This window comes from Helianthus annuus, chromosome 2 (assembly GCF_002127325.2).
Source record: "Helianthus annuus cultivar XRQ/B chromosome 2, HanXRQr2.0-SUNRISE, whole genome shotgun sequence".
In the NCBI taxonomy this organism is placed as follows: domain Eukaryota; kingdom Viridiplantae; phylum Streptophyta; class Magnoliopsida; order Asterales; family Asteraceae; genus Helianthus; species Helianthus annuus.
In genome coordinates, this window is record NC_035434.2 from 31232779 (window position 1) to 31260607 (window position 27829).

The 27829-nt window shown below is 37.0% G+C and overlaps 2 protein-coding genes across 2 annotated transcripts; one reads left to right on the forward strand and one right to left on the reverse strand.

The window, feature by feature from the left end:
- The first annotated feature begins 747 nt into the window (after window positions 1-747).
- On the forward strand, window positions 748-2394 carry LOC110881002 (uncharacterized abhydrolase domain-containing protein DDB_G0269086-like). Its single transcript, XM_022129397.1, has 3 exons — window positions 748-832; window positions 897-2233; window positions 2302-2394. The coding sequence occupies exons 1-3, from the start codon at window positions 748-750 to the stop codon at window positions 2392-2394; spliced, it is 1515 nt and encodes a 504-aa protein (XP_021985089.1).
- Window positions 2395-24862: 22468 nt separating this feature from the next.
- Window positions 24863-26580, reverse strand: LOC110880999. Its single transcript, XM_022129394.1, has 4 exons — window positions 26313-26580; window positions 25704-25998; window positions 25079-25340; window positions 24863-24997 (listed from the first exon to the last, which is right to left on the reverse strand). The coding sequence occupies exons 1-4, from the start codon at window positions 26578-26580 to the stop codon at window positions 24863-24865; spliced, it is 960 nt and encodes a 319-aa protein (XP_021985086.1).
- Window positions 26581-27829: the final 1249 nt, after the last annotated feature.

The following is a 27829-nucleotide window of genomic DNA, read 5'->3' on the forward strand; positions in this document are numbered from 1 at the left end:
CTTGTTGGCAGATTCAGTCCCTCTTCGTTTAAACCCCTTTTTAACTTCATTTTTGGCAATCAAGGCCCTTGTAGTTAATTTCTTGAGGCCCAAGGAGGTATAAACAAACTTCATTAGGCTCGGGTTCGTTAAATTCCTTCCTAAATGCAAGTTTCATCAAGTTGACACTTTTGGCCCATAGTTTGGAAAGCATGCTTAACGATCTCGGAATTACGTGAAATTTTTACCACATATTCTCGGGAGTATTATTGAGTATTACGAAGTCTTGGTTTCGTTAAAAGGCCACTCAGAGGTCAGAATTGACATATTGACACTTTTAACCCTTGTAATTTATAATCTTCCGATTATTTTTACAAACGGCTTCGTATACCCAATCAATCACCCATTCAAGAATATTTTCTTCACGTGTAGTCATTCAGAGGCCCAAGATTGGCATTTTGACACTTTTAGTCCTTTTGTTTGCATATTTTCACTCGTTGTCAACTTTAGTCCCTTAAACTCCATCTTTCGCATAACCGGCGTTTAGGACACGTGTTTATGTATAATTGGACACGTTTTTACGTGGTGTTACAGTCTGACACATTGGAAGGACTTGCGTCTGTAGTTGTAAGAAAACCAAAAGCGGAGCCTGGGGATACTGTGGATATCCCAGCATCGAATCCTGATGATCCCATTGATTTGGAGTGATGTCCGGAGCCTTTACTGAGAACGAAGGTGGTAAAAAGGAAGCAGATTGAAGTTAAGGTTATGGCGCAGCCTTCTAAGAAGGTGCAAAAAAGGAAAATTGGCAAAAGAGGCAATCTGGATGCCTTTATTACAAAGCCTCCCCCAGGTGAGTATTTGCTTTAGCTGTTGTTTACTCGTACTATATGTTGATATGGCCTTTGTTCTTGCAGAAAAGCCTATTCCTTCTGTTTGCGCGGAGCCATCATCTGTTTTTAATGATGATCTCCCTTCTTCGTCACCTTGCGCATCTATTAAGGAGCAGCTAGAAGGTACAAAAGCTTTTGAAACGGAGGTAGAGAAGGTTGTTGAGGTGGAAAATCCTGAAGAAGTTGAGAAACCTGTTGAGGTTGAGCTGGAAGCGGAGAAGGTTGTGGAAACGGAGGCTGCGGATGTTGATGTTACTCAGCCTAAGTCTCCTGAAGTTGTGACGAGTGAGCAAGAGAAAGGGAAATCCATTCATGAAGACCCTATGATAACTATCCCTACTTCTGCCGCTACTTCTGCGCCTGTAAACGTTGAGAGAAGCCCAGTTGGTGATCAAGGCTTTTTTGCCCATGATGAAGAAGACTCTCCCATCCGCCCAGAGGAAACTCCAGGGGATTATTATTATACATCTTACTCAGAGAAGAAAGCTTCTGAGATACATGCACCGGTGTGGAAACTTAAGAAAGGCGACACTTTTTTAGACTGGCAGGTTTGCCATGATTGGTTGCAGGGTACCTTTCCTCCTGGTGAAGTGAAGTTTCAAGAAGAGCGTTCTCACGATCAGTCTTATCATGCTTACCTTGAGGAAGCTGCTAGCTTTACTTCCACTACTCACCGTATAGTGCGCGAGTGGCGTAGTATGCACAAAGAATTGACTGCTTTTGAAGCATCCATGAAAAAGGCTTCTAAAGAGGAGGCCCGAGTTGCCCTGCTGAGGGCTAAGTTGGAGGCTGATCGAGCCAACTTTGAAAGTGAGCAGAAAACCGAAGAGTGGTCTGCCGCGGGATGGAGAAGAAAAGCGGAAGCTGAAACCGCCATACTGTTAGAAGAGCGTAAACGTTGGAGAGAAATTTGTGAGAAGGACAATAATGAAAAAATGGGTCTCCACAATGTCATCAACAATCTTAAGGCAGAGATTGAGAAGTCGAAGAAGCAGGATGTGGAGATTGAGAGGTTGAAGAAAGAGAATGTAGAAGCTGAAGCGGCACGCGATGAGGCCCGTTCTCATCGAGAGAGGAGTGAGCAAAGAGAGGTACAAATTTGCGCCACTCTTGCCCTTAAGAATAAGGAGATAGACGAACTCACCTCTTTATTATCTGATCAGGAACAAATTAAAGCGGAGCTCAAATCTGCCAAAAAATATTTGCAGCTTGAGCGAGTTGAAAAAGCTGAGACCTCCCGTCGCCTGAGTGAAACCGAAGAAAAGTTAGAAAACTCTGAAACTGCTCGGGTGACGGCGGAGAGTCTGGTTGAACCGTTGAAGGATAACATGCTCTGGATGAAATGTCGTGGGATTATAAATGTAAGTATGTTAATTCTTTGCAACATTTTGATCTTGTTGTGCATCCTCTTATTTGTTGCCTTGCGCAGGATGCAAATTCTGTCCTTAACTCCAATGAGTTGGATCAAACTGTTGCGCATCTGCTGGTTACTACGCGTAATGATGGATACGCCCAAGGATAGGCAGAATGTACCCAGCATGTTACTAATGCATTGAAGGTTGATTGGGATACCAGCAGGTCTGCCACGCATGGAGTTGATACCGAAGCTGCTCATGCTGCTGCCAAAATTTAATATAATAACTTACGTCTTCCCGTGATGGACCTCGTCACTGCTGCGCTCCAGGCTGATGACTTTGTGGCGCAATTAAAGGAAGTGTTTCCAGATGAAGGAGATGGTGATGAAGACCTAGATTAGGTTCTTTGTACTTTTGTGGTTGTTGAACGTTTGTAGTTTGAATAGACTTGGGATGTGGATCCCTTTTGACGGTTTATTAATGCGCTGTTGCAAAAGTAACTTGTTGATGCACTGTTGTGCATGTAAATTTTTGTTAATGCGCTTGCTGCGCAAGTAACTGTTTCAAATATATGATATGTTTGAATTACAATGTCTTGCATGGGTACAATTACTTTGTTTAGGTAAGGCGAATAAAGATGGTATAAAGCTCATGTGTGAATGTAGGGCTGGACCCTGCGCGTTACTTGTGACCGCTGACCGTTCATGAGACGTGTATTAGGTTACCATAGTGTTTTTGTGCTTACCAAAAGAAATTGCATGCATTTTGTAATAAACACAGAAATAATGTAACGAACTTTGTATTGATTGGATAGGGCGTAGAGGCCGTGAGTTACAAAGTTGTTTTAGGGTAAATAGTGAGACTTAATTTACTGCGGATGCAAATAGTCCTGTGCCATAAGTTGGTAAGTTGAAGAACTTAACCAAATATGAAGGAAAGCTATGATTGCATGCGCGTTGATCTGTCTTGGGCTTAAGTTTGTTTAGCTTTTTTGTTGCTCGACCCTTCATCCCCGCGCGTGATCTGCTTGATGTCTTTGCACACGTTTTGAACCAGGTGGGTGAGTTCTCCACTCTTTAGTGCTTTCTCTATTCCTGTGCGAAGACTTATGCAGTTGTTTGTGGTGTGGCCATTGTTTTTGTGATATTCGCAGTAAAGGTTCGGGTCTTGTCCTCTTTTGTTTTTCATCGGCGGGGGTGTTTTGAATTGGTAATCTTCAGTGCTAAGCACTTCTGCCGGCGTCTTGGTAAGAGGAGTCCACTGCCTTTCGTGATTCTCTTGTTTAGCCTCCTTTTGTGCTGCTAGCTTGTTAACCGTTGCGCGGGCGTCATCGGATGATTATGCGCCTGAGGTTGAGTCCTTCCAATTTTTCTTGAATTTTCTACCACTGTTCCCACTCATGTCTTGTGGACGGTTCTGTGGTAGTGGTGGCCTGTTGGAGCTTAAATTAAGCTTTGTTTGAGCATAGACTTTAGTAGCAGCCATCAATATTTCCCAACTTTTTGGCAGGCCTTCAGTTCCTGACAAGACTTTAATCATATCATCACACCTTACCGCGTATTTGAATTGCGCGCGGATTAGATGCTCATGTACGTCACCGATTTCTAGCACTTCTTTGTTGTACCTTGTTATGAAATCTTCCAAGCTTTCATCGTCTCGCCTCCAGATGTTCATTACATCTGCCGAGTCTCTAACGGATCTGCGTGGTTGGCTGGAATGGACCAGAAACTTCTCCCGCAAATCAACCCAGGATGTTAACTTTTCCACTGGTAAGTTGTCGAACCACAATCGTGTTGCGTCTGTCAAAGTTTGGACGAATAAATGGCACCACATGGGTAATCTCCGTCCTCCGACTAACCCTGCGCTGGTGAACACGCGTAGATGGTCGTCTGGATCTGACAGTCCGTTGAACTTCCCAACATCAAAGGGAGCTAAAGCAATCTCGCTAACAAACTTTGAGTTTTTCGCGGCTTCTGCTGGTCGGTAAATCAGATTGTAATCATACTCCGCGTCCGGGTTGTAAACCACACAGATTTTTAGTTTGTAGTTTGCATGATCTCTTTGCAATCGACTGAAAATGCTTGTGTTGTCACCTTCCTGATATGTCCTGTCATATTCATCGGTTTGGGTGTCCCGCTTCTGGTAAGAACGCGGGCCCAACCGAGAATGGACTGACTGACGTCTGTGGGAATACTGTTCATCACGGTGATCTCTTCGCCTGGATTTAGAGTGAGTAGATTCGTACCTAGTGGGAGATTTGGAGTATACTTCTGTATCGTCCACGGACATTCGTGATGGTGCATCGTAGTGCAATGTACGTGGTGCAGACGGGGCTCGCACCTGAGGTGCAGATCTTCGTGATTAAGTTGCAGGTTGAGCAGCCTGTACACAGAGTTGTGCATACACTGCGTTTAATGCACCCTGAGATCTTACGTACCATGAAATCGGAGTTTCACCAGGAGGTAAAATCGAACTTATCGGGATTTCGGGATGTGCTCCCGGTGTAACAGGATCATTCGGATGATTACCGTTGTGCTGGACATCGTTATTATCGGATGCTTCTTCCACAATCCCCTCGACACGAGGATCATGAGCAAAATTCGTCGGTCGAGGGCCTGGTGGACGATTCGACAGAGTTTCTGCCATGGAAAACAGAAAATGCAAAGAAATGAATCAAACGAGAAGATGAGAATGAAAATTGAAAAAATCGGTGGGCGCCAATGAAGAAACAGTGGTTCGAATGACCGGAATCAATCGGACCAGGGGTTTAGTTCTGCATAAAAGGGTTAGTCCTCTCGCTTGATTCGGGGTGTTTATGTAGGTCCCTTTGATGTATGGATCTTTCACAGAATTATCAATCTAATCAAGAGTGCGGAATCCTCTTGATCAGAATAAGCAGAAAAAGTGTAGGAACAGAAATCAGCAATTTACTTTCAAACCGGATCTTTATTGATTAACTATCAAACTGATTACAATCAATCAAGATCTTAACCTAAACCCTAAAGCCTAACCTTGTTTATATAACACAAGGTTTACAAGTTGGACTAGGGTTTCCTACATGGGCAAGGCCCAATTCGTCCCCCCTAGACCCAATATGGGTTTTGTTTAGCCCAAACTCTATTATTTCACTAATACAAAGCTAAACCCGCTAATTGTTTATCGTTTAACTAATTACAAGATATCCAAATACCAAATCTAAGCTGTTGTCACAGAATATGCACCAACAGTTTAACTGAGCATCTTCTCCGGTGATCTCTGCAAAACAGAAAGCCGTTAGACTCGCCACGGGGAGAATGGGGTTCTCTCCATGACCATCCTCCGGCGTGAGAATAAGTATAGATCTCGATGGATAAGAAGAAGTAGTAAAAGTGAAGTGAATGTAACTTGTGAGATCATACCTGCAACCTTCTATTTATAGTAGTTTTTGGAGGGAAACTAGTGTGACAGAGAGAGTAACGGAAAGTATTTCCCGTTGGTGGTTATGCCATTTTCCATCAATTACTAATGTCGCATCTATGCACACAGATCGTTAGTGTGATCGACGGCTGGGGATGTGCCACGTGGAAAGTGGGTTTGTGTTGATCCTTCTCCAAGTTTGTGCCATCATCGTGACTTAGATGAGCGTCCAGGATTATGCCACGTCACCTTTCAGTTGTAACCAAATGGCTGTGTACGATGAGCATTGATAACCTTCTAGAAGATCTACAGCTGTAATCCTTTTTGCCCTTTCCACGTGTCCATTCTGTTGTAACAGAACAAACACTTCTGTTTAAGTCTTGATTCCCAGTGCGCGGAGATGTTTAGGATCTTGTCTTCAAGTCTAACTTGACCTTTGCGCGAGCCCGCGCAAGGGTGTTAGTTGAACGTTGTCTCCGCCCTTTCTCCGGCGCACGATCATCGAAGATTGTTTATTTTTATTTTAGTTCAGAACTGCTGCGCAGCCGCGCAGGGTCTTTACTCAAGGTGTTTTAGGACAGGGTTGTGGTATGGTCCAATGCGCCTGCGCGAGGTTTTTGGGACAATACCCCTTCAACCCAGTACAATTCAATTAAATCATTAGGAAATAATGCAATGTGTCAAAGCATATCATGATTAATTAAGATAGATCTATGACTCTTAATATTCATATGACCTATTAAGATCGGTGATCCTTAGAGTTTTTAGATCTATGGTTTGGACATGTAATGATCGAGATTTATCAAGTTCACATTTTGGCCAACGCTTTAGTTTACGTCCGAAAGTGTTGACGATCAAAATCCGAGTTCTTATCTGAATGAGATTCCAATGGCGAACTTAAGCCTATGATTTTATGTCATAATGTTTCAATGCTTTTTATCAAAAGAAATTTCTTACTAGACAATAACTCAAGAACAACTCACTCCATATAATGTTAAAACTATAAAACACTCCTAAAACAATCCACGGGTCTTGAATCCTACATACACTCTAGAAATGTAACACTACTAGAAAACAAACTTGCATCGACAAAAGAAACCACTAGTAGTACAGTCAAGTCACCTATGGATTCAATAAAATCCAAAAGAAAAAAAGTTGACATAAACATATTACCATGGATCACGTACCTCTGGATCCAAAAAACCTACAAAAAATTATTTTATTATATTTATTTCTAATCTATCGACAATTACTAACATGTAACTAAAAAACTATTATTTAATGAAATTCGTCGGTGATTACCGAAAGATCTCCAAATATGACCATTAAGACTTGCATTATCTATTATAATTTGGTACAATGTACTATGACTCATCACAATTTTACTCTTAAAGGACATGTTGAAAACTAGAGGATGGTGAATATGCTTACCTTAGAACTTGCTTGGTTAAAAATCTAATGATGAAGGTTTGTCACTTGTTTGAAACCCAACAACAACATAATTCAAGTAAGTAAAGAGTTTAAAGAGAGAATGACAAAACCGATTTATAGTTGTTCAAGTGGATGTTAACTAATCCACTCTACATCATCTCCCTGATTCTCCAGTCAAGAGTTGCTTCACTATTCATTTCTCTTAAACAAAAGAGATCATCTGTACAAGAGTTTCACTAAGCAAGGTAGCGATCACCTAACAACATTTCACTAATCCAAGGTATGATCACATCTCTCACAAATAACTAACAAGGTTAGTAAGACCCCTCACAAGTAACTCTTAATCATAATAATAGTGCTCACAAATCAACAACAATACAAGATTAGAAAGATGGGAAGTTGTTACATAACTTTTCTATTTTGCTCTTTGATCTTTAATCTTGATTCTCTCTTTAATTTGATGACTCCATCTAAACGGAACTAGAGAGATATCATTTAGATATGTATTTGAAAAAGTTTAGAGCAAAAGCGGTAAGTCAGAACGGATGAGAAGACTTATATTTATAGGCACAACACAAAAACACAACATGAGAAATCGGCCCATATTTTATGGTCGATCCATCGACCTTGGATCGCCTAGAAAACACTTATACTATTGTTTAATGTTGTGAATGTTATTTGTAGTTACATCCTTCCATCCTAATCCATTTTTACACTTTTTATCCAGATTTTGAAGCACATTTGACTTGATTGCATGAAATAAAGTAAAAAATAAGTATAGAAAACTTTCCTTTTGTTCCTTCAAGATGAATTCAATTTAAATTCACTCAAAATTTATTGGATTCCATCCATCCAATTTCAAATTCAAAAAACCAATTTAACAGATTTTGTAAGACTTATGGGTTTTATATAGGGATGTACTCGAGACCGATACCGAATGTATTAGTACCAAAAATATTGATCCCAAAGTTCGTCAAATGTGGGTACCGGTATCGGTACAAAAAATGATCGGTATTATACGGTACGATATTTCAAGATAAAAATCAGTAAAATACTGGTACCATACCGAACCGAAAATACCGATCTCAAAAACGCCAAATAGTTGGTACCAAATTTGTACCGAATTTTAATCTATACGATATCGAGTATTTTTCAGTACTTGTACCGAAATACGTATCTCTAATTTTATAAACTTAACTTGAGGTTTTATAAAATATCTTGGGAAATCACCATAGTTACATAAAAATGAGATTTTTTTAAAAAATTTATTTAGGTTATATGAAAACCATTTTTGTAACCTATCTAGGATTCCAATTGATTCGGTTGACAGTTAGGCTTTGATCTTTGTGTATCTTTGTCGTTGTTCATAATTTGATCTCTGTAAGCTCAAACTTCATCACATTTGTTGTTTATGAACCACGATATTTATTTTATTGATATAGACGATCCTCAATCTTCAATCAGATGATGCAAATGATCTTCAATCTTTACACTTGATGAAAGTAATCTCTAATCTTCATTATTGATACTGTTCGTCCAAATTATGTTTGTATCCTGTAATAATCAACAGGCTGGATTCTTACATTAAATGTATAGGGATATGCACATCCTTAATCAACAACTTAATAACACAAGTCTGTAATTTCAATCATATCAAGACTAAGGATATTATGTATAATAATCAATACTAAACTCATTGTTATCCCAACATGCCTAAGGCCTTACTCCATTAAGATATATAGCAACTCTTATTATCCATATGGTCCATTCGGATGTTTATGCTCTAAAAAAAAAAAAAAAAAAAAAAAAAAAAAAAAAAACCCTTAATACAGCCTATTATGACACATAAAAGCACAATTTAACGCTTAAAACCTACCTATTATCACACGTAACTACATAATGTAACACTTTAAAGCCTATTTATGTATGTATTAAGTCCCATAACGCTACATTAAGATCTATTTCACTCTTAAGACCCAATATAGTCTATTATAAGATGTACGATTAAGTATAACTTATGCAGCCTTTTATATATATATTACGAGCTTTTATAACTATTACAAAACAATCTCACGTTTAAAACCTAATATAACGAATTAAGGTCCATCTATATAAAATCTATAATGACTCCTAATACTCAATATGACCCATTAGTAAATGATATTACGATCCATAATAACTAATTACAACACAATTTAACCCTTCAATTTGATGTAGTATGGCCTATTAAGATCTTTCATGACTTTAATATCCAATATGATATATTAAGACATGTTTATCCATTTAGCTCATAACAGTCTATTAGGACTCCTTACTACATTGTATAACCCTTCAAGGCCTAATATGGCTTCTTTAGGCCTATAATACTCCATAAGGATCTAGCATGACATTTAAGACCCACTATAATCCATTAAGACATGTATGAGTATAATAACTTATTATGACATGTTAGGACTCTATTGGCGGATCTAGAAAGTGCGCATAGGGGTAACGCTTTAAAAAAGGTAACAAAATCGAAATAACATTATTTTTTCCAAAATTTACACTATCGTCAGAGCATCAACGGGCAACGAAGGTTACACCTTGTAACACTATAGGTCCGCCCCTGTAGGACTCTCTACAACACAATTTAACACTTTAGGTTATAATATGACATATCAAATCCCATGATGCTCCATGAAGATCTACAAAACCACATCCGATATGGTAAATTGTGAAAATTGGTATATATTTTCTTTATTCGAGATAGAGATAGGGATATTTTTGTCATTTTTATGAATTGTATTGAATTCTTTTGTCTTTTCCACCTATCAAACAATAGAAAATAATGATTTATTTCATTCTTATAGGGAACCAAAGAGGACCATAAAACACTAATGACCTATTTCGTTCCCTTGTTCATTCAATTCCCTTTCCATTCTAGTCAGTTGTTCATTCCATTTACTCATACTAAACAAACCTATAATTTTAGTTTAAACATTTGTTTAAATCATTTAATAATATTGTATTGCTTAAATCATTTAAATTGGTTGTTGTTTTTACGACAAGGAAATATAATGACTTGATATGTAATCAGGTTGCACATGAAAAAGTTTGCGTGGCCTACATTTTAAGTGCATCTAAAAAAGGAAAAGGTGGGGCAAAACGAAGTGCCAGATGTATTATTTGTTTTTGTACTTCAACAAGGATGTCTTTTAGTTATAGGGGTAGGGCTCAAGGTGCCACTATACCTTATCTACATAATAATAGATATACCCTCCAAATTACATAAAATATTAAAATAAACAAAGATATTATTATTTTTGATGAATGAAAATTATATAATGTAAGTTTATAACAACTCATCCAGATATCATAAAAGAGCGTAGGGATCACAACATGCTGAGAGTGACTAATTTCAGCTTTATACCCGTTTGTAAAGTATATCTTATATCTGATATCTAATATCAATGAGGTATTGATTGGGTAATTATCCATATAGTATCAGGTTTACTCACTCGTATTAGGCGTACTCATTATTAAAAAAATATACGTTGAGATTTTCGAGTATTTTTTTTTCTTTCATCTATATTTATCATATAACTTTATGTTTTTAAAATCTACAATAAATTGAAATATGTTAGATTACATACATATCATATTAACCATAAAATATTTGAAATATTTAGAATATGAAATTATGATATAAATCTCAAAAGAGAATTACATATTTCATAGCATATATATATAACATAAAAAATATGCCTCAAAATAAAAGTTTATTGTCCAGGTAATGAAGTTACTAGAACGATGTATTACTAAAATGGGGATGACAGAAAATAAAATTATTTTTTTCGGGTAAACAGGTATATAATTCGGGTAATTGGGTCGGGTATCACCTAATCCTATACTCATCCCACATCTGTTGAATATTTTTTTTCACTCTCATACCCGGTCTTATTTTCTGAATACCTGGTCCGCATGGTTCGAGTTTTCCTGCTGAAATCGGGTTTTAAGGTTAGTCTATTCATGCTATGTGTATGGGTACAAGTTAAGAAATGTATGAAGTCCAAAAGTATAATCCATAATCAAAAGGATCCGAATGAGAAGTTCTATGCTGGGGATAATCAAAATAGAGTAAGTGATCAAGCTTTGGAGTTTAAGTAGCTAAATATACATGCTTGGAAAACATTTGACAAGGGGAATGATGTGTACATGCAAGCTGCTCCTTCACAAGCTGAATTGTTGTTAAAAATTACAAGATTAACAAAAAAAAAAATTGAAATCTAAATTTAAGGAGACGATTTTGGAGGAATACGGGAATGCAGCCGCTGAAGACCCACTTCCAAGAGAGCTAGTATTGGGTGAATGTGAGAGAGAAATTGAGTATGATAGTGTCGGTAGGGTTATCAAGGGACAAGAATGGCCATTCCCAATAGCAAATATGAAGAGGATGTTTACATTAATAACCACACGGTTGTTTGGGGTTCATGGTGGAAGGGTCATCATTGGGGTTATAGATGTTGTAAGCAGATTGTATGAAACAATTAGGGTGAGAGGGGCACTCCCCTTTTAGGGGAGTCCCCTATTTTACGCACACCCAATCAGGTTATGTCACGTCAACTCCCCTCTTAAACTCCCCTCGCACCCCAATTTGATGGCGGCACTCCCCTCTTAGAGGAATTGTTTTTTTATTCAAAAAAAAAAAGTTTGCATTGGTTGAAAATGAGGGTGGCCCCACCTTCTCTCTCCTACCTTCTTCGGTGTCTCCCCCCCCCCTCCCCCCGATTTGGCTCACCGCCTGGATGGCGGCACCACCCCGATCGGCAACAATGGTCCCCGCACTGGGTCACCGATTGTGCCCCGCTCCCCCTTACTGTATAAGAGTTGCTCGAATCGAGGTTGCTGAGGCAGCAACAAACCTTAGGAAGGCAAATATTGCCCGTAAAGAGGCCACTGAAGGTTTGACCTCCCCCTCCCACATTGCATATCTCATCTTTTGATGTTCTTTGTTCAATTTTAATGATTTTAGTTGGTGGAGTAGGATTAAATACAAACCACATTTCGTATACAAACTGTAAGAATCATCTAAAAAGTGATATGTAGCATCCAACCAATTATAGAGAAATGGTAAAATGATAACCTAAATAATATCAATTATCTTGAATTATTTATAATTATGATAACAAGCAATTAATTCTTTATTTTGTTTTCAATGTGCTGATAAAGAAAGTACCGATATCATTTCATATATGTGCTAAAATCAATTATCTTGATTAATTTTCATGTGCTAATATATTTTAAATTAAAGTGCTACTTTTATGTATGTGTTGTTTTAGTATGTGCTAATTTAACTTTTTTAAGTGCTACAATCTTTTCTTACAGTTTGTAGGATAAATATGGTTTGTACCGAAACCAACCCCTTTACTTGGTAATAACATGAGTTTGTATCATAAGATGTAATTGCTCCAACGGAAGAGAAACAACATGCCACATGGGGAACATACATACCAGATGATTTGGTTTTGGATCAATAGAAACTTGTTGAAACACCTAAGAAGGTAAGTTTATCAGAGATGTCAAAATTATTTTGCTTATAGATTTTAGATCCTCATGTTGATGCATTTGTGTTGGTTAGTTTGTTAAAATGTATCTTTTATATAAATTTATGATTTCTTTAATAAGTTGTTAAATGCATATAATGGTTTAGCTCATTCTTGATGATTGCTGGTGATCTGTGTAGGAGGACAAGAGGATGAAAAAAGAGAAAGATGAACGAAAACGCAAATATAATGTTATAAGTGGATGACCAAGTGATATCAGACGACACGGAGGCATACAAGATGAAAAGGGATCATCATGATGATACAATGAAGGACTTTCTCAACTAAATTATCATCTATAACCCATGCTGCATGTTCTTATCTTTATCTAGCTTCTTATTACATATGTTTGGGAAGGTTGAGACTATTGTTTAAAACCTTTAAAAAAAAAAAAAAAAAACTAGATAATAAAAGGTGGTTAGTTGTTTCAGTATCGTATTTTGGATTTGCTTGGGTTTACACAATGGTAGTAATGTGGTTGGTTTTGTTATGCACTTACGTGTTAAATATCATCAAGTTTTACTGTTTTAGATAGTGATTGGGGATAACCAAATAGAGGATGATTTAAGTACTTTTTTTTTTCTTTTTGGATTTTTTCATCCTCCAACTTACTTTTTTTTTTTTTTTTGCAAAACATATAGGCATTATTTGTTTTATTTTGTCATTCTCAAGCACTGATACACAATAGTGTTTTCTTATACGATTATGTACATAGTTTTATGAGTGAATTGTAAGTTTTGTCCTTTATCTTTATGCCTTTTTGCAAGCGGTGTCCTTTATGTTTAAAATTAAAAAGTTTTGTTCTTTATGTTTAAAAATTCAACATATGTCCTTTAACCCTAACCAAATTACCTTTTTATGTTAAATCAGATCATGTGCCTTTTGCATGAGGGTATAATTGTCATTTTACCTTATTATTATTATTATTATTATTATTATTATTATTATTATTATTATTATTATTATTATTATTATTATTAAACAAACATCTTAAAGAAAAAAATAAAATGTTATATATCTCAGCTCCATCTCTTTCTTTTTCTAAACAAACACTGAAACACTGAACAAACATTATCTCTCTCTAATCCATATCTCTGCATCACCGCCACAACCCCCTTCCACCACCACCACCACCACCACCTCCGCCTTCCACCACCATCGTGCACCACCACTCTTCCTCTCTATCTATCTCTCTCGCTTTCTCTCTCTACACTAAACTGGATCTCTAGTAAGCGGATCAGGATTTGAAGACTGAACGAGGCGACGGAGGTGTTAACAATGGTCGGAAATGGAAAGAAACGACGAAGGTGTTAACGGTTACCGGAGGTGAAGGTCAGAGGATGGTCGGAGTCGGACTTAGTTCACTGGAAAGTTAGGGTTAGGGTTTCTGGTGGATTCATTAGAGGAAGGGTGGATTTTGTTAGCCATTGTATTGAATTGAAGGTATTTGGAGATTTTTTTGTTGAAATTGGTTGAATGCAGGTGGATTGTGGTATAGGGAGAAACAGGGGTTGATGGATTTGCGATCGTCGTTCTCATCTTCAAATCTGTTTTCGCCACACACACAATGATGTGTGGGAGAGGAGAGAAAGAAACTATGGATTTGCGATGGAGATGGGAAAAAATTGCAGGTTGTTCGATTTGTTTGTTGGTTGTTGGATTTGTGGTGGTGGTAATAGGAGGTTGTGGTGGTGGACACCTTGGATTAAAGTGGTGAACCCTAGCTCTTTTAAACTGTCTTGTTGGACACCTTGGATTAAAGTGGTGAACCAGAGAAGAGTGGAGGATCAAAGTGGTGGTTTACTGAAGAGCTAGGGTTTATATTTGGGGGAATCTTCTGCATTTGTGAAATTGCACATTAAATGACACAACTACCCTCACGTGACATGCACGTGATCAAATTTAACTGGGAAAACAGACTGGGTTAGGCCCAAAGTGTAAAACGTGCTTGATTTTTAAACATAAATGACAAAACTTGTCAACTTTAAACATAAAGGACACCGCCTGCAAAGAGACCTAAAGATAAAGGTCAAAACTTGCAATTCACTCTTGTTTTATTAACATTTTTTTGTTTTAGATATTTAATATGAGTAAGCAAGGACATCAATCGGTGGTAACGGGTAAGTTGCATCTTTATATTAATGGTGAAGCTTAATAGAAGTAGATTAATATTAGTTGTCAGTTCTAAAAAAAGTTGATATATGTATATATATCCAAGGGAACTTCTACACTTCTGTTTTATTTAAATTAGATGGTTAAGCCTAGGACTTCACGTATTATTCATTTTTTTAAAATATATATACAATTGTATTTTTATAAAATTTAAACATCCGAACATGTAAGTATTCACGGGTGAAAAATAGTAAACTTCTTAAGTTTCATCTTTACTACATTAGTTTTTAAAGTTTTTATTTTGCAACATTTGGCAAATGAAGAAATGATGCCTCGTTCAATAGGGATTTTATTTTTCAACTAAATCATTTAGTTATGTTAATAATGTAATTAATTTATCGGTAAATTGTCATTTTGGTCCTTGTGGTTTGGGCAGTTTTACCATTTTAGTCCAAATCTCAAACTTTTTAAATTTGGATCCCTGTGTTTTCACTTTTATTGTCATTTTAGTCCAAAATTCAAAAACCCTCATTTTTTACTATTCCAACATGCCTATTTTGTCTTTTTGTGCAGGGGCATTTTGGTCATTTGGAATTATTATACAATTATTATAATACATTAAAGACCTTCATCTTCTTCTTCAGACCAACTTTTTCTTCACACAAAGTTCACCGCAGACCATCATCTTCTCCACCCCCACTACATCACCACCATCCCCACCGCACCCCCACTGCACCACCACCATCCCCATCGCACCACCACCATCCCCACTGCACCACCACTACACCAAAACTCCGATGACGCCCAAGGAACAGCAGCGGCACCTACAACCACCCATCACAACCTAACCACCTGCAATGACCCGTCACACCCAGCGGCACCTTTGAGTGACCATCAGACTAAGGGAGAGAATCAATTTGTGAGTGAATCGACAGTTCAGATCTACGGTGTGGGCTTCAATCGGAACATATATCTCAGATTTGACACCAACACATCCGTCGCCGTCACCGGGGAAGTTGGGGGTTAGGGTTTCCACGCGAAAGTGGGGGTTAGGGTTAGGGTTTCGACGCCGGTGATGAGGATGATGCCGATGATGAGGATGATGCGGATGATGAAGATAATGACGCATGTTTGATTGAATTCGTGTGAATCCTCATTGTTGATTGAATCAGGTTTGTGTCATAAGTTACCTCATTGTTGATTGAATCAGGTTTGATTGAATTGGTATGATTCGGATCTGAATCGGTTGGGCGAAATGGAGCCGCAGAAATCTCTAGTTTTGGCGCAGGTGGTGGTGGGGGTGGTGGTGCTAGAGGGGTGTGGCAGGTGGTGTTCGATTGGAGAAATCTCTGGTTTTGGCAAGATGATGATTGAACAAAAATGGATTACATAAATTTAATAGTAATTTAGTTTATTAATTATTAATATGTTATATTAAAATCAGAATGACCAAAATGCCCCTGCACAAAAAGACAAAATAGGCATGTTAGAACAGTAAAAAATGAGGGTTTTTGAATTTTGGACTAAAATAGCCATAAAAGTGAAACCACAGGGACCTACATTTAAAAAGTTTGAGATTTGGACTAAAATGGCAAAACTGCCCAAACCACAGGGACTAAAATGGCAGTTTACTCTAACAATAAAGAAGATTCGCAAATCTTTATATAATATATACTCATCAATCATTCAATCAAATATACTAAAAACCCATAATACTACGATAATTGTTATGAAATAGATAAAACAAATTAACAAAAATAGTGTAGCAAAAATGATCAAAGTATCGAACCTACTTGCTAAGCGAACAGTGTGGTTCTCCTATCGTTTTTGAAGGAAAGCTCTCGATCAACTCATTGTAATCCATAGTATCTAATATTTCACTTTCAATAGATATTGTCGCCAACCCGTTTAGCCTTTCTTGTGCCATTGTAGAACGTAAATTGGTCTTCAACAACTTCAACTTTGAGAAATTCTTTCTGTCGATGTCATGGTTACCGGAATTGTCAACAACACTTTATATGCATTTATAGCATTAGGATAAGTAGTACTGCGTTGGAAGATATAGTCTAAAACGTCAAAAGGGTTGTCAATGTGTCTCGGTAAAAATGTATCAATCAACTTCAACTCCGTATACAATTCTTTAGCATCAATATCGGACTCTCCTTCATACTTCAATGCATCTTGAAGGCGATAACAACACGCCTTAAGCTTGTTGTAGGAACGTTATACGACCTGACGAGTCGATCAGAAGAGTGCTCAGACTGAATCAGAGGCAGAATTCATTGATTCAGTCTTTGTTTAGCTTGATTTCACTCTTTAACATCTCTTTTATTGATCTGCTAACAATATACAAGCTCTGGAGACAAACTGGCAGGGCTTCGCCGTTACACCACACAACTGCTAACTGCTACTAGGTTCGCTTGAAATGACCACATATATATAGGTGTCATGGTTTCGCTTATACGGACAGGTACGTATAAGCGAACCTACCATGTTCATATAAGCGAACCTATGATCAATGACACATAAGCGAACCTATGACCATTGACACATAAGCGAACCTATTCTAACATGTGTTTCTTGATTTTCGTTCACTATACAATCAGCCCTAACATAAGACTCGAACTAAGATGTAGTCGACAGACAACTGCACCAACAGACACCCCCTTGAATGTTGACGGAATCTTCAGTGAGAGTCTTCAAACATGACAGCTCTTCAATCTTGATCGGTCTTCTTCAGGAACTCTTCCTGGAATTATGTACCCGGATCTTTCTCTGGCTCTAACTTTCATCAGACTCCCCCTATCATCAAGCTGGGATCGCCGTCTGGAATTCGTTATCACCATTGAAATCAACTCCTGGCTTTATCAGTTTAAACTTCTTCTCAGGTTCTGAAGTATCTCCTGGCTTTCCGTAGCAACAGGATAAGAAACCTGCACAACTCAAACACTCTATCACAAACAAACAAAATTGTGATTCAACTTAATGAATCAACTAATCATTCAAGAATATTCGAGAATTTTTCACATTTAAAACCTATTAAACTTTCCAAAATTTGATTAAACATTTCAAAACAATTTAACCAAACCTCTGTTCATCAAGTTTATCCTTTGAGACTTTGAATTTCAGCTCTCCAACATCAGTTGTTGAAAATCTTTTTGGATTTTTCAAATATGAAACACAAATGCAATAACAAAAATTAAATGCAGAAGTGAAATATATACAAACATATTTTTGTGAGTTCGTGCAAGAGGATCATATCAGCTGTTGACAAGACACTAGCACCGTTAAGCTGTTATTTCATTTTAAGCTTTTAAACAGTTCGCATAGATTGCCGATATATTGATCCACTTAAATTCTCACAAAATGTTCAGCCTGTTCGGGATACAGAATTTTTTGTTTTAGAACTTAAACCTCTACATGTGTCCTACCTCAGTATATACTCCCGTATCCAGACCCCAGTATTCAGTCTTACAGGTGAGTATACCACAGCTGATATCTGTTAAGGGGTAGGTGCGAGGGCCGTGAGAGCTCAGGTCGATACTTCCGTATACGCAGAGAGATGACGGCTTCAACTTTAAGGTGTGTCCCCTTTAGAGGATCTTTTGTTTTCAACAGCAGCGACTATCAATTTTATTGTTTCATCAGCATGCTGAGGGCGAGCTTATATTTCAAAGCTTTTTGCAGAAAGTATTATCCGGGGACTAGGTCAGTACTTCCATACAGCAGAAGTCCCGGGATAATACCCCAGATATCACTAAGTATAAAGACCTAGTATCTCAGAATACGGGACCCTTCAAACAGGATTTCAGGGGTTACCTATATATCCTGGAGGTGTTCCCCACGTAGACGCAAGTGAAATTTATGTTTATATCCCAAACTGATCTACTAATTCTGTGAAAACCTACCGGCACATCTTTAAAGAGACTGCTTAATTGCATTTATACATTACAAATCTTTAGCGTACTGTGCCAGTCTAGCTGATGTACTATCATTTCCCCTATTCGCACTAAAACTCATTTTTAATTTTTCCGATGTTTTTGACATTTTCAAATTTTCTAATTTTTTTTTTAATTTTTCTCCCCCTAAAATCAAAATATGTTTCATATTTGATTTTTCGGGAAATTTGAAACAAACAGTACAAATTTGGCAACTTGATGAGAATCACTTCAATTCTCCATCCACCTGGCGTAAACAATCAGAACTTCCCCTCAAAACAAACTATTTTCCCATTGTGATCTCAAAACACTTAAGTTTGTTTTAATCAAAATGGTTTTTCTGGAAAAATTAGTTTGTTTACCAATCATTTGTAGGTTTTGGGGTCACTTCATCACATTGTTTCTTCATCCACATGACAGATTTTACATTTTCAGTTTTAGATCTCAATCATCATTTGTAGAAAATCAAGTACAACTTAATGTCCCTGATTTACCACATGTAAAACGAAAAATCACCAGAGTGAAATTTCTCAAGAAATGTGCCGATTCATGTTCCACACTTACCAACCTGGGAACTCCGGCAAGTTAGGTTTTTCTATTTGAATAGATTCAACGAAGCCTGACGGTCCTTGGGTGATTTCGGATTCTTGTTCAACAATGGTGGAAAATTTACATCATCCATTGTTAAACCTGAATTCTCCTTTTTTACCTCAACCAATGGCTCCTATGGCTTTGACGAACCAGAATCATTGTCTGAGTGTGGCTGGTCTGACTTAGATGAGCCAGATTCATCGCCGACACCTTTCTTCTTCTTCTTTTCCTCTTTCGTCCTCAGATTTGTATCCGATGAATTCACCTGGCTTGACTTTGCATTTGAGGGAGTCGATTCATCAGAACTCTTATTTGATCCACCAGATGACCCGAGGACAATATCTTCTCAAGATATTCTCTTGCCTTCTTCCTCTTTTTCCTCAGTCTGTCTTTCTGCCCCAGTGAAAGTTTAACTTTCTTTTCTAGAATAGTCTGTTCTTGAACTTTAGGTTTTAGAACCTTCTGTTCCGGGGGCTTGACATTGACTGGAATCTTTGCCAATATTTGAGACTTAGCCCTTGATCTGTCATTCGATCTCCTTGGGCAATCTCTAGCAATGTGACCTCTAATTTGACAGTTAAAGCATCTTCTTGTCTCAAAATTCCTTTTCTGGCAGTTAACAGCAATGTGTCCTTGATAACCGCATTGGTAACACACTCTGTTTTCGTACCAATCACCATTTTCAGCCCAAATACTCAGATCAAAGCATTGTTTGGCTTGGTGATATCCCTTTCTTCTGTTGATTACTGGATTTGACTTTTTAGCACTGTGGTCCAACCTGCACCACTTATTACCCACAATTTTTTAGTTTTCATTTTTTACTTTTTGTAATTTTTGATTTTGATTGGATGATCGATCTTATGAACTTTTATTATCTTTTTGAACATTTTTCTCATTTTTAATTTTTTGTTTCTGTTCCTCTTTCTTCTTCAAAGGTTTTTGCTTAGAGCATTCTCCCTTTTCAGTCGATTGTAGCACAGTTTTCTGAAATTTTTCTTTTAATTTCAAAAACAATTTTTGTTTTTCAATTTTTTCATTTTCATCATCAGATTTCTCATCACAATCTTCAACTTTAACATTGTCAAAGTTTGTGACATCGTCACTTATTGGAACTGAATTGATTGGTTTTGGACAAGGAAAATTCAAACTGTCTGAGGAAGTCACAAAACCTTTCAATTTCTTCTCAAGTTCATCGATCTTGTTTCTTGAATTTTCAGCTTCATTTTCAAGCTGAGATATTCTTTCAAGATGAGACTTGATTGATTTTTCATTCTTATTCCTCATGTTTTCAAGAACAGACTTTTCATTTTCCAAAACTTTTATCTGTTCTTGAAATTTTGTCTCATTAGCTTTCAAATTTTTGTTCTCAAGCTTTATCCAGAAATCTTCATTTTTTGAGGATTTCTTGTTGCTTTCAACGTTTTTTTCTAACTCTCTGATTTTCTTTTGAGCACATTCACCTTCTTTTTCAAGTTTAATAATTTTCTGAAGATGAGAATTTATCAATTTTTGCTTTTCAATGTTGTTTTGACTAAAAACATTTTTCCCATCTTCAAGAATTTTCATTTGATTTTGAAATTCTTTTTCAATTCTTTTTCAATTCTTGTTTTTTCAATTTCAAAACTTTTAATCTTCTCTTCAAAAACTTTTGCATTTTCTTTCAATTTCTGGTTTTCCAATCTCAAATTGTTCAAATTACTTAACAGTTTGTCATTTTCAACTTTCAGTTTCTCACAATTTCTCTGCAAAACCAGAATCTGTTTTTCATCAGTTTGCTTCTCATTGTTCAACTTCTTGACTTCTGATGTCAAACTTTCCGCATCCTTCAATAGTTTGCCATTGTCAGCCTCAAGTTTATCACATTTAAAGCACACTGATACGGAACCAGATTATTCTTTCACAGATTCTTCATTCTTTGAAATATCCTTTGTTTCCATCTTGTATGTTCCTGCACAAAAGAGTTTAACAAAATCAAAAGGATTCATACTTTCATCAATATAACATTTCCTTTTAATATCATATTTCAGACTACTCTTTGTTACAAGACACACACGAATTCTTTTATCAATTTCAGTAAGTACATCCAATTCCAATTTTTGTAAATTCTTTCATTCAAAAATTCCTTCCTTTTCTTATATTCCTTACGAAACTCTGCATTAACCTCATTAAAGAACTGTTTTGGATAAAGTTCTTGAAAAAAATCTTTCTTTTTTAGCACAACCAAGAATTCATCCCACTTAGCAGGTAATGCATTTGTCAATTTCGATATCTGTCCATCATTTGATATTCTAATATCCTTATTCCTCAAATTGTCCATTAAAATTTTAAACCGTATTTCCAACTCATCCAACGTTTCATCCTTTTGACTCATGAAATGTTCAAAACTTTTAACCCAAATGTCCTTACTCACATTTCTATAATTGGTATCCACAGTTCTCATATACCAACTATTTAAACTTTCAAGATTATTGTTTTCTTGTTCATCAAAGACCATTGCCATTTTTTACCAATCCAACAACTTTTTAGATTTTTTTTAAAAAAAAATCAACAAGTGTCTTATAAGCGAAACTGCAAGATGTGCACTTGGAGCGGATCTAGTAATGTTCAAATGAGCGAAACTGTGAGTTATCACAAGAGCGAACTTCAGATGTCACTACAAGCGAGACTACTGTTTGCTTCTTGGAGCGAAACCTTTGTTTAACCAAATAAGCGAACCACAAAGTTGTCACTCGAGCGGAACTACAAGTTGTCTGTTCAAGCGGATCTACCTGATGTCTGTTCAAGCGGATCTACCTGATGTCTGTTTGATGTGAGTAAAATGCAACATATAAATTACATCAAATGAGGCATAAAACTAACCCTTTTTAAGTACTAATGTTGGAAAAAGTGTGCTTTTGTCTTCCTTTTGTATTTTCAGGGTTAAAAGAGCTTAAATGAATAAAAGAAGCAAAAATGCAGCCAAATCTAACATAAATACAAAGAAAAGGAAGAAACGTGGCATGCCCGACTCCTCGACAGCATCTCCCAAAGCAAAAACAAGAAGAAAGCTGAGCATGGGGCTGTGCCCAGCTGAGCATGGGGCTGTGCCCAGCTGAACACGGGGCTGTGTCCAGCGGACACGGGGCGTGTCCAGCTCAACACGGGGCCGTGCTCAGCGAGCACGGGGCCGTGTCCAGGATGGTCAGCCCTGGCAGAAAAGACAAAAGTGATAGAAGCTTCTACTGCCCACCACGGGGCCGTGCCCAGCGGACACGGGGGCGTGGTCAGAGTGCTGCAGGTGCATTTATTATAATTGCGAATTACAATTAATGAAGAGAGAGAGTGTCAGACGGGCACGGGGCCGTGTCCAGCGGACACGGGGCCGTGCCCAGGCTTCTGTTCAGCCTATAAATAGGAGTGCTTGGCTTCATTTCAACTCATCCCTTGGCACACCACCTCTCTCACACCTCATCCACCACCCACCACCACCATAACACCATCATCCATTGTCCATCGTAGAGTGTGTGAGTCGTCTCGGGATCCAAGATTGATCGTAAGAGTTCTTGACAATCAAGGCCATGTTTGCCTAAGTCTCTTACATCACTTGGTGAAGACAAGTGTTTAGTATAATACTTTTTATTTTTAATCTTTTGCACTTTTTATTTGGTTTTGTATTAATGACTTTAATAACTAGTTACTTATGTTGAAGGTGATCTTTCCTTATCGTTTGTCCGTGGTGTCTTGGCGTTATTTTACTGTCTATATAAAATAAAAGATTTTCACCATTCATATCTCCACGGTCTATATGGAGGTATGTTGGCTACCTGGTCGGGGGTTAAGGGAACGGTTTGGTAAGGGTCTTGCCCTTGTTCAGCGTTTAGAGGTCCTGCTTGGGACCTGGGTCAAATTTAGTAGGATCTCCTTCAATGCCCATAGGTATTGGATGGCGGGGATCCAAACTCTTTGACCCCCTCATAAGTTAACTACTATTAATACTATAACCCGGCTATTTAGGACTGTATCCCTGCTGACTCAGACTACTTAGCCGAGGGTAACGTCACCGCCAGAAGCGGGGCCTACCATAATTTGCATTAATAACTTAATTCATTATCTTTCAATAATCCGACCCTTTAGGATTGTATCCTTGCTGACTCAAACTACTGGGTTGAGGGTCGTCGCCTTCAAAAGAGGGGCCTACTACAATAACTAAGATAATCTCTTAAACAAGTGCAAAAGTGCGAAAATAATCAAAGGTTATACTAATACACGTGTCGGAACCAAGTGATTCATCTTGTCTATCTATTTTTATTTTATTTTATTTTCAGCATTTTAGTTAGTTTTTATTTTTCTTAGTTTAAAACATTTTTCTAACCTTTTTGATTTGATTAGACGTTGAGGATAAACCGGTATTAAAAGCTCTTGTGTCCTTGGACGACCTCGGTATCTTACCAACACTATACTACGTCCACGATGGGTGCACTTGCCCATATGTGTGTTTAGTGTTAGTAAATATCGTGTTTTATAAATTTAAAACTTGGCTAAAAGTGTAAAAAGGGCTTAAATACTCATCAAAAATTATATACACACCGACACACATCACTGTTCAAGCGGATCTCTTAAGCGGAACTACAACTAAGTGACTTTGGAGCGGAGCTGTGATGAACACAAAAGCGGAACTACTGATGCTTTTTGGAGCGGAACTATCAACTTAGGTGACACTGAAGCGAAACTATATGGTCAAATAAGCGAAACTATCAGGTGTTCGAATAAGCGAAACCAATTCCGAAGCTGATTTGATCCATTTTTAGTCCGTATTTAGGTCCAAAACTTTCCAGGGTTTGTTAGTGTCCAATACCACACAGTCTGTGAAATTTTGAGCGAATTTTGACCGTTAAAACTTGATCCGATGATGAAAGAAGGTGTAGAAATCAGAATTTTTGAGCAAAAAACGAGCTAAACGGTAAGAACTCTTCCTCCTGAGCTCTGATACCACTTGTAGGAACGTTATACGACCTGACGAGTCGATCAGAAGAGTGCTCAGACTGAATCAGAGGCGGAATTCATTGACTCATTCTTTGTTTAGCTTGATTTCACTATTTAACGTCTCTTTTATTGATCTGCTAACAATATACAAGCTCTGGAGACAAACTGGCAGGGCTTCGCCGTTACACCACACAACTGCTAAATGCTACTAGGTTCGCTTGAAATGACCACATATATATAGGTGTCATGGTTTCGCTTATACGGACAGGTACGTATAAGCGAACCTACCATGTTCATATAAGCGAACCTATGATCAATGACACATAAGCGAACCTATGACCATTGACACATAAGCGAACCTATTCTAACATGTGTTTCTTGATTTTCGTTCACTATACAATCAGCCCTAACCTAAGAATCGAACTAAGATGTAGTCGACAGACAACTGCACCAACACTTGGCTTCATCAAGAGTCTTCAACTTTTTAGGAAACAAAACCCATATATTTTTTCGAATTTTTGATATTGTTCAAATCTTGCTTCAAGTGAAAAAAATAGCTTGATAATAATACATAAGAAATTAATTTACTCTAAAATCCTCCTCGGATGAAAATGTTACTTCTTCTACACTTGACGATTCATCAAATTGTTTTTTCTATATATCACACGTTTTTTACGGAATTCCACATTAACACCTATTTCTTTTGCAATTTCTCTAGCTTCATCAAGCGCCTTAGAGAACCCCACTTCTCTATAATTCTTAAAGAATATAATTAATTTTTCCACTTCATCAATAGCAACATCAAGAACAACATCTTTTTATTGCAACCGTTTGCTCACCACATTCACCTTTGATAATAATTCAAACCAAATGACAATTTGTGCCAAAAATTCAAAATCACCAAGTTCATACTCTTCTAATGATTTAGCTTCACTTTTGATTTTAGCATCTCTATCCGTCTCCCTAACTTCTCGCAAAGCTTTCCTTACATCTCCAAGTTGAGTTCTTATAGCCTTAATACTATCTATACAAGTTTCCCAACGAGTTGTAGACAATGATTTAAGAGTTAATCCTTTAACATTGTCTTTCAAAATTTGCCACCTATTAATAGAATGGGTAAGGATAGTATATAATCGTTGTATTGTTCCAAAAAATTCTTTAGACTTAGTAATTGTGTTAGCCATGTCACACAATGCTAGATTTAGATTATGACAACCACAAGCACTGTCGAAAGCTCTAGGATTTTTTTTTTCTAAAAATCTAGTTTGAACTCCTTTGTTTTTTCCTCTCATGTTTGCCCCATTATCATAGCTTTGACCAAGCATATCACCAATATCAAGACAAAGTGACTCTAGTTCCTTACATGTTACTACAAAAAGTCCTAAACCCGTGGTATCATCAACAACCAAAAAACCAAAAAATGATTCCTCAACGGTCACAGAACTATAGTTAAAATTCACATACCTCACAATTATGGACATTTGCTCTTGGTGACTTGTATCAGGCATGCAATCGAGGATGATGGAGTAATACTTTGCTTGCTTAACCTTCTTGATGTTTTCGGTTCTAACTTTATCCCCTAATAATTGTATCAACTCGTTTTGAATATTGTCGCCAAGAAAGTGTACATGGCACTCTTCATTCAAAACACGGCGCACATGTTCTTTCATAATCAGGTAAAACTCTTCCAACATCTCAACCAAACCCAAAAAGTTTCCATTGCCTTTTTGATACAACTTCTCATTTGACCCACGGAACGCTAAGCCATATTTTGCAAGAAATTTCACAGGTGCAACAATACATAAAATGACTTGTTTCCAATAATCTTTTTCTTTTTAAAATTGCTCATATGCCACTTTGTCAATTGTTTCTTTGCATTTCAACCTTTGGCGCAATTCAAACCAATCATTCGTATTCTTGAAATGTTCTAAACCAACTTCATGTTCTTTAGGTCTACCACTAACCTTCATCATCCAACCCACCTTTTGGATGCCCCGTTCTAAAAACTTTACAACCAAAACAATAGAGTCTGTCAAGTTTTTTCGAATACACTAATCATTCTCTACCACATACTATTTGATAGAATTATAGTGTACATGGTATTAGAAAAATGTCTTCCAAATTTATCCACGGGGCCCTTAACAACATCCATATCTCTTTTTGGACCTTTCGTAACCAACTCTTTAATCATGTTACTACTAAGCCCACCCCAATTTCTAGGATCAAAAATATCAATATCCGGAACCGGATTAACATCATCTTCACACATAGTAGATTCTTTATCTACGGTAGCATTAACATTATCTTCACCTACGTTCACATTGTCTTCACCTATGTTCATATTGTCTTCGCCCACATCAGCTTCTTCATCTATGTTCACATTGTCACATTATCGGCACCCAAGTTATAACTAGAATTTTAAGTTTCTTTTGAAAAAAAACTTGTATATTCGGTTTTGTTTTACTTCGTCCTCCTTTCTTTTCTCTTCCTTTAACTTCCTCTTCTTACGTTTTTGATGGCCGGATAGGTGTTTGTCTTTAGGAACGGGAGGCATAATTTCTAAATATTAACCAAAAACATTCATTCAATCACATGAAGTCTAATACTAATACATTTAAAGTATAATTAAACATCAAACAAAGCTTTATAGTATATGAAATCAGAAACACATTTATACCTCAACATATTAAATCAATCAGAATCACACAATAAGACATATGAAATCAGAATCACATATGAAATGAGTTAAAGTTTTATACCTCCAATGCGATTGCGAATTTGTTTCCCATTCAAATGCGATTTTGGATAAAAAAAAACAGTGCAAAAAAATTTAAAATTGCTTTCTCCTAAAAATGAAAAAAAAAACAAATTACGAATCTTAAAAACTAAAAATAGTAGTATTTTATATAAAAAAAACTTAATTTATTACCGATGTGACTGTAATTTGACATGTAATGATCATTTTACAATAAATACTACTGAACTTACCACCCTACCTATATAATAAATTTACTATATTAATATAAAAAACCTAGATATAACTACCTTCCATATTAAGACATAGAAGACCAAAAAAAACACACACAAAAACACAGACCAACAAAAATGGCATCTGAAGATATAGAAAAAATCAAAAACATTGCAATAAAAGAGCTATTGTCAACTCGCACGTTGACAGAAATAAGCACTCATGTCACCTCTTCTCATCTGGTTCTTGATGTGCAGGGCAAAATTCTAGAACAAATCAAGAAAAATCAAGCAGTATGGAAAAGCTACTTCAAGAACCACCATCAAGCTTCAGAGACAGAGCTTTGGATCACATAAAAGAGCAATCTCGAGCTGATGACTTAGCCTTCTCTTTCTTGACAGATGCTCTAAACACTGTGAAGGAGAAGATGGAGTTCAGCTCTTCTGAACGTGAAAAAAATTTGCTTCAAGTAACTAAAATCTCTTTTTAATCGTTTTGTGGTCGTGGCTGTGTTAGACAATAACTATTATTATATTTTGGGTACATGTTTTGAACACATATTATGTTTGCTCTTAATATTAAATCGCATGAATGATATAGCCATCATTGTCACATAACAAAA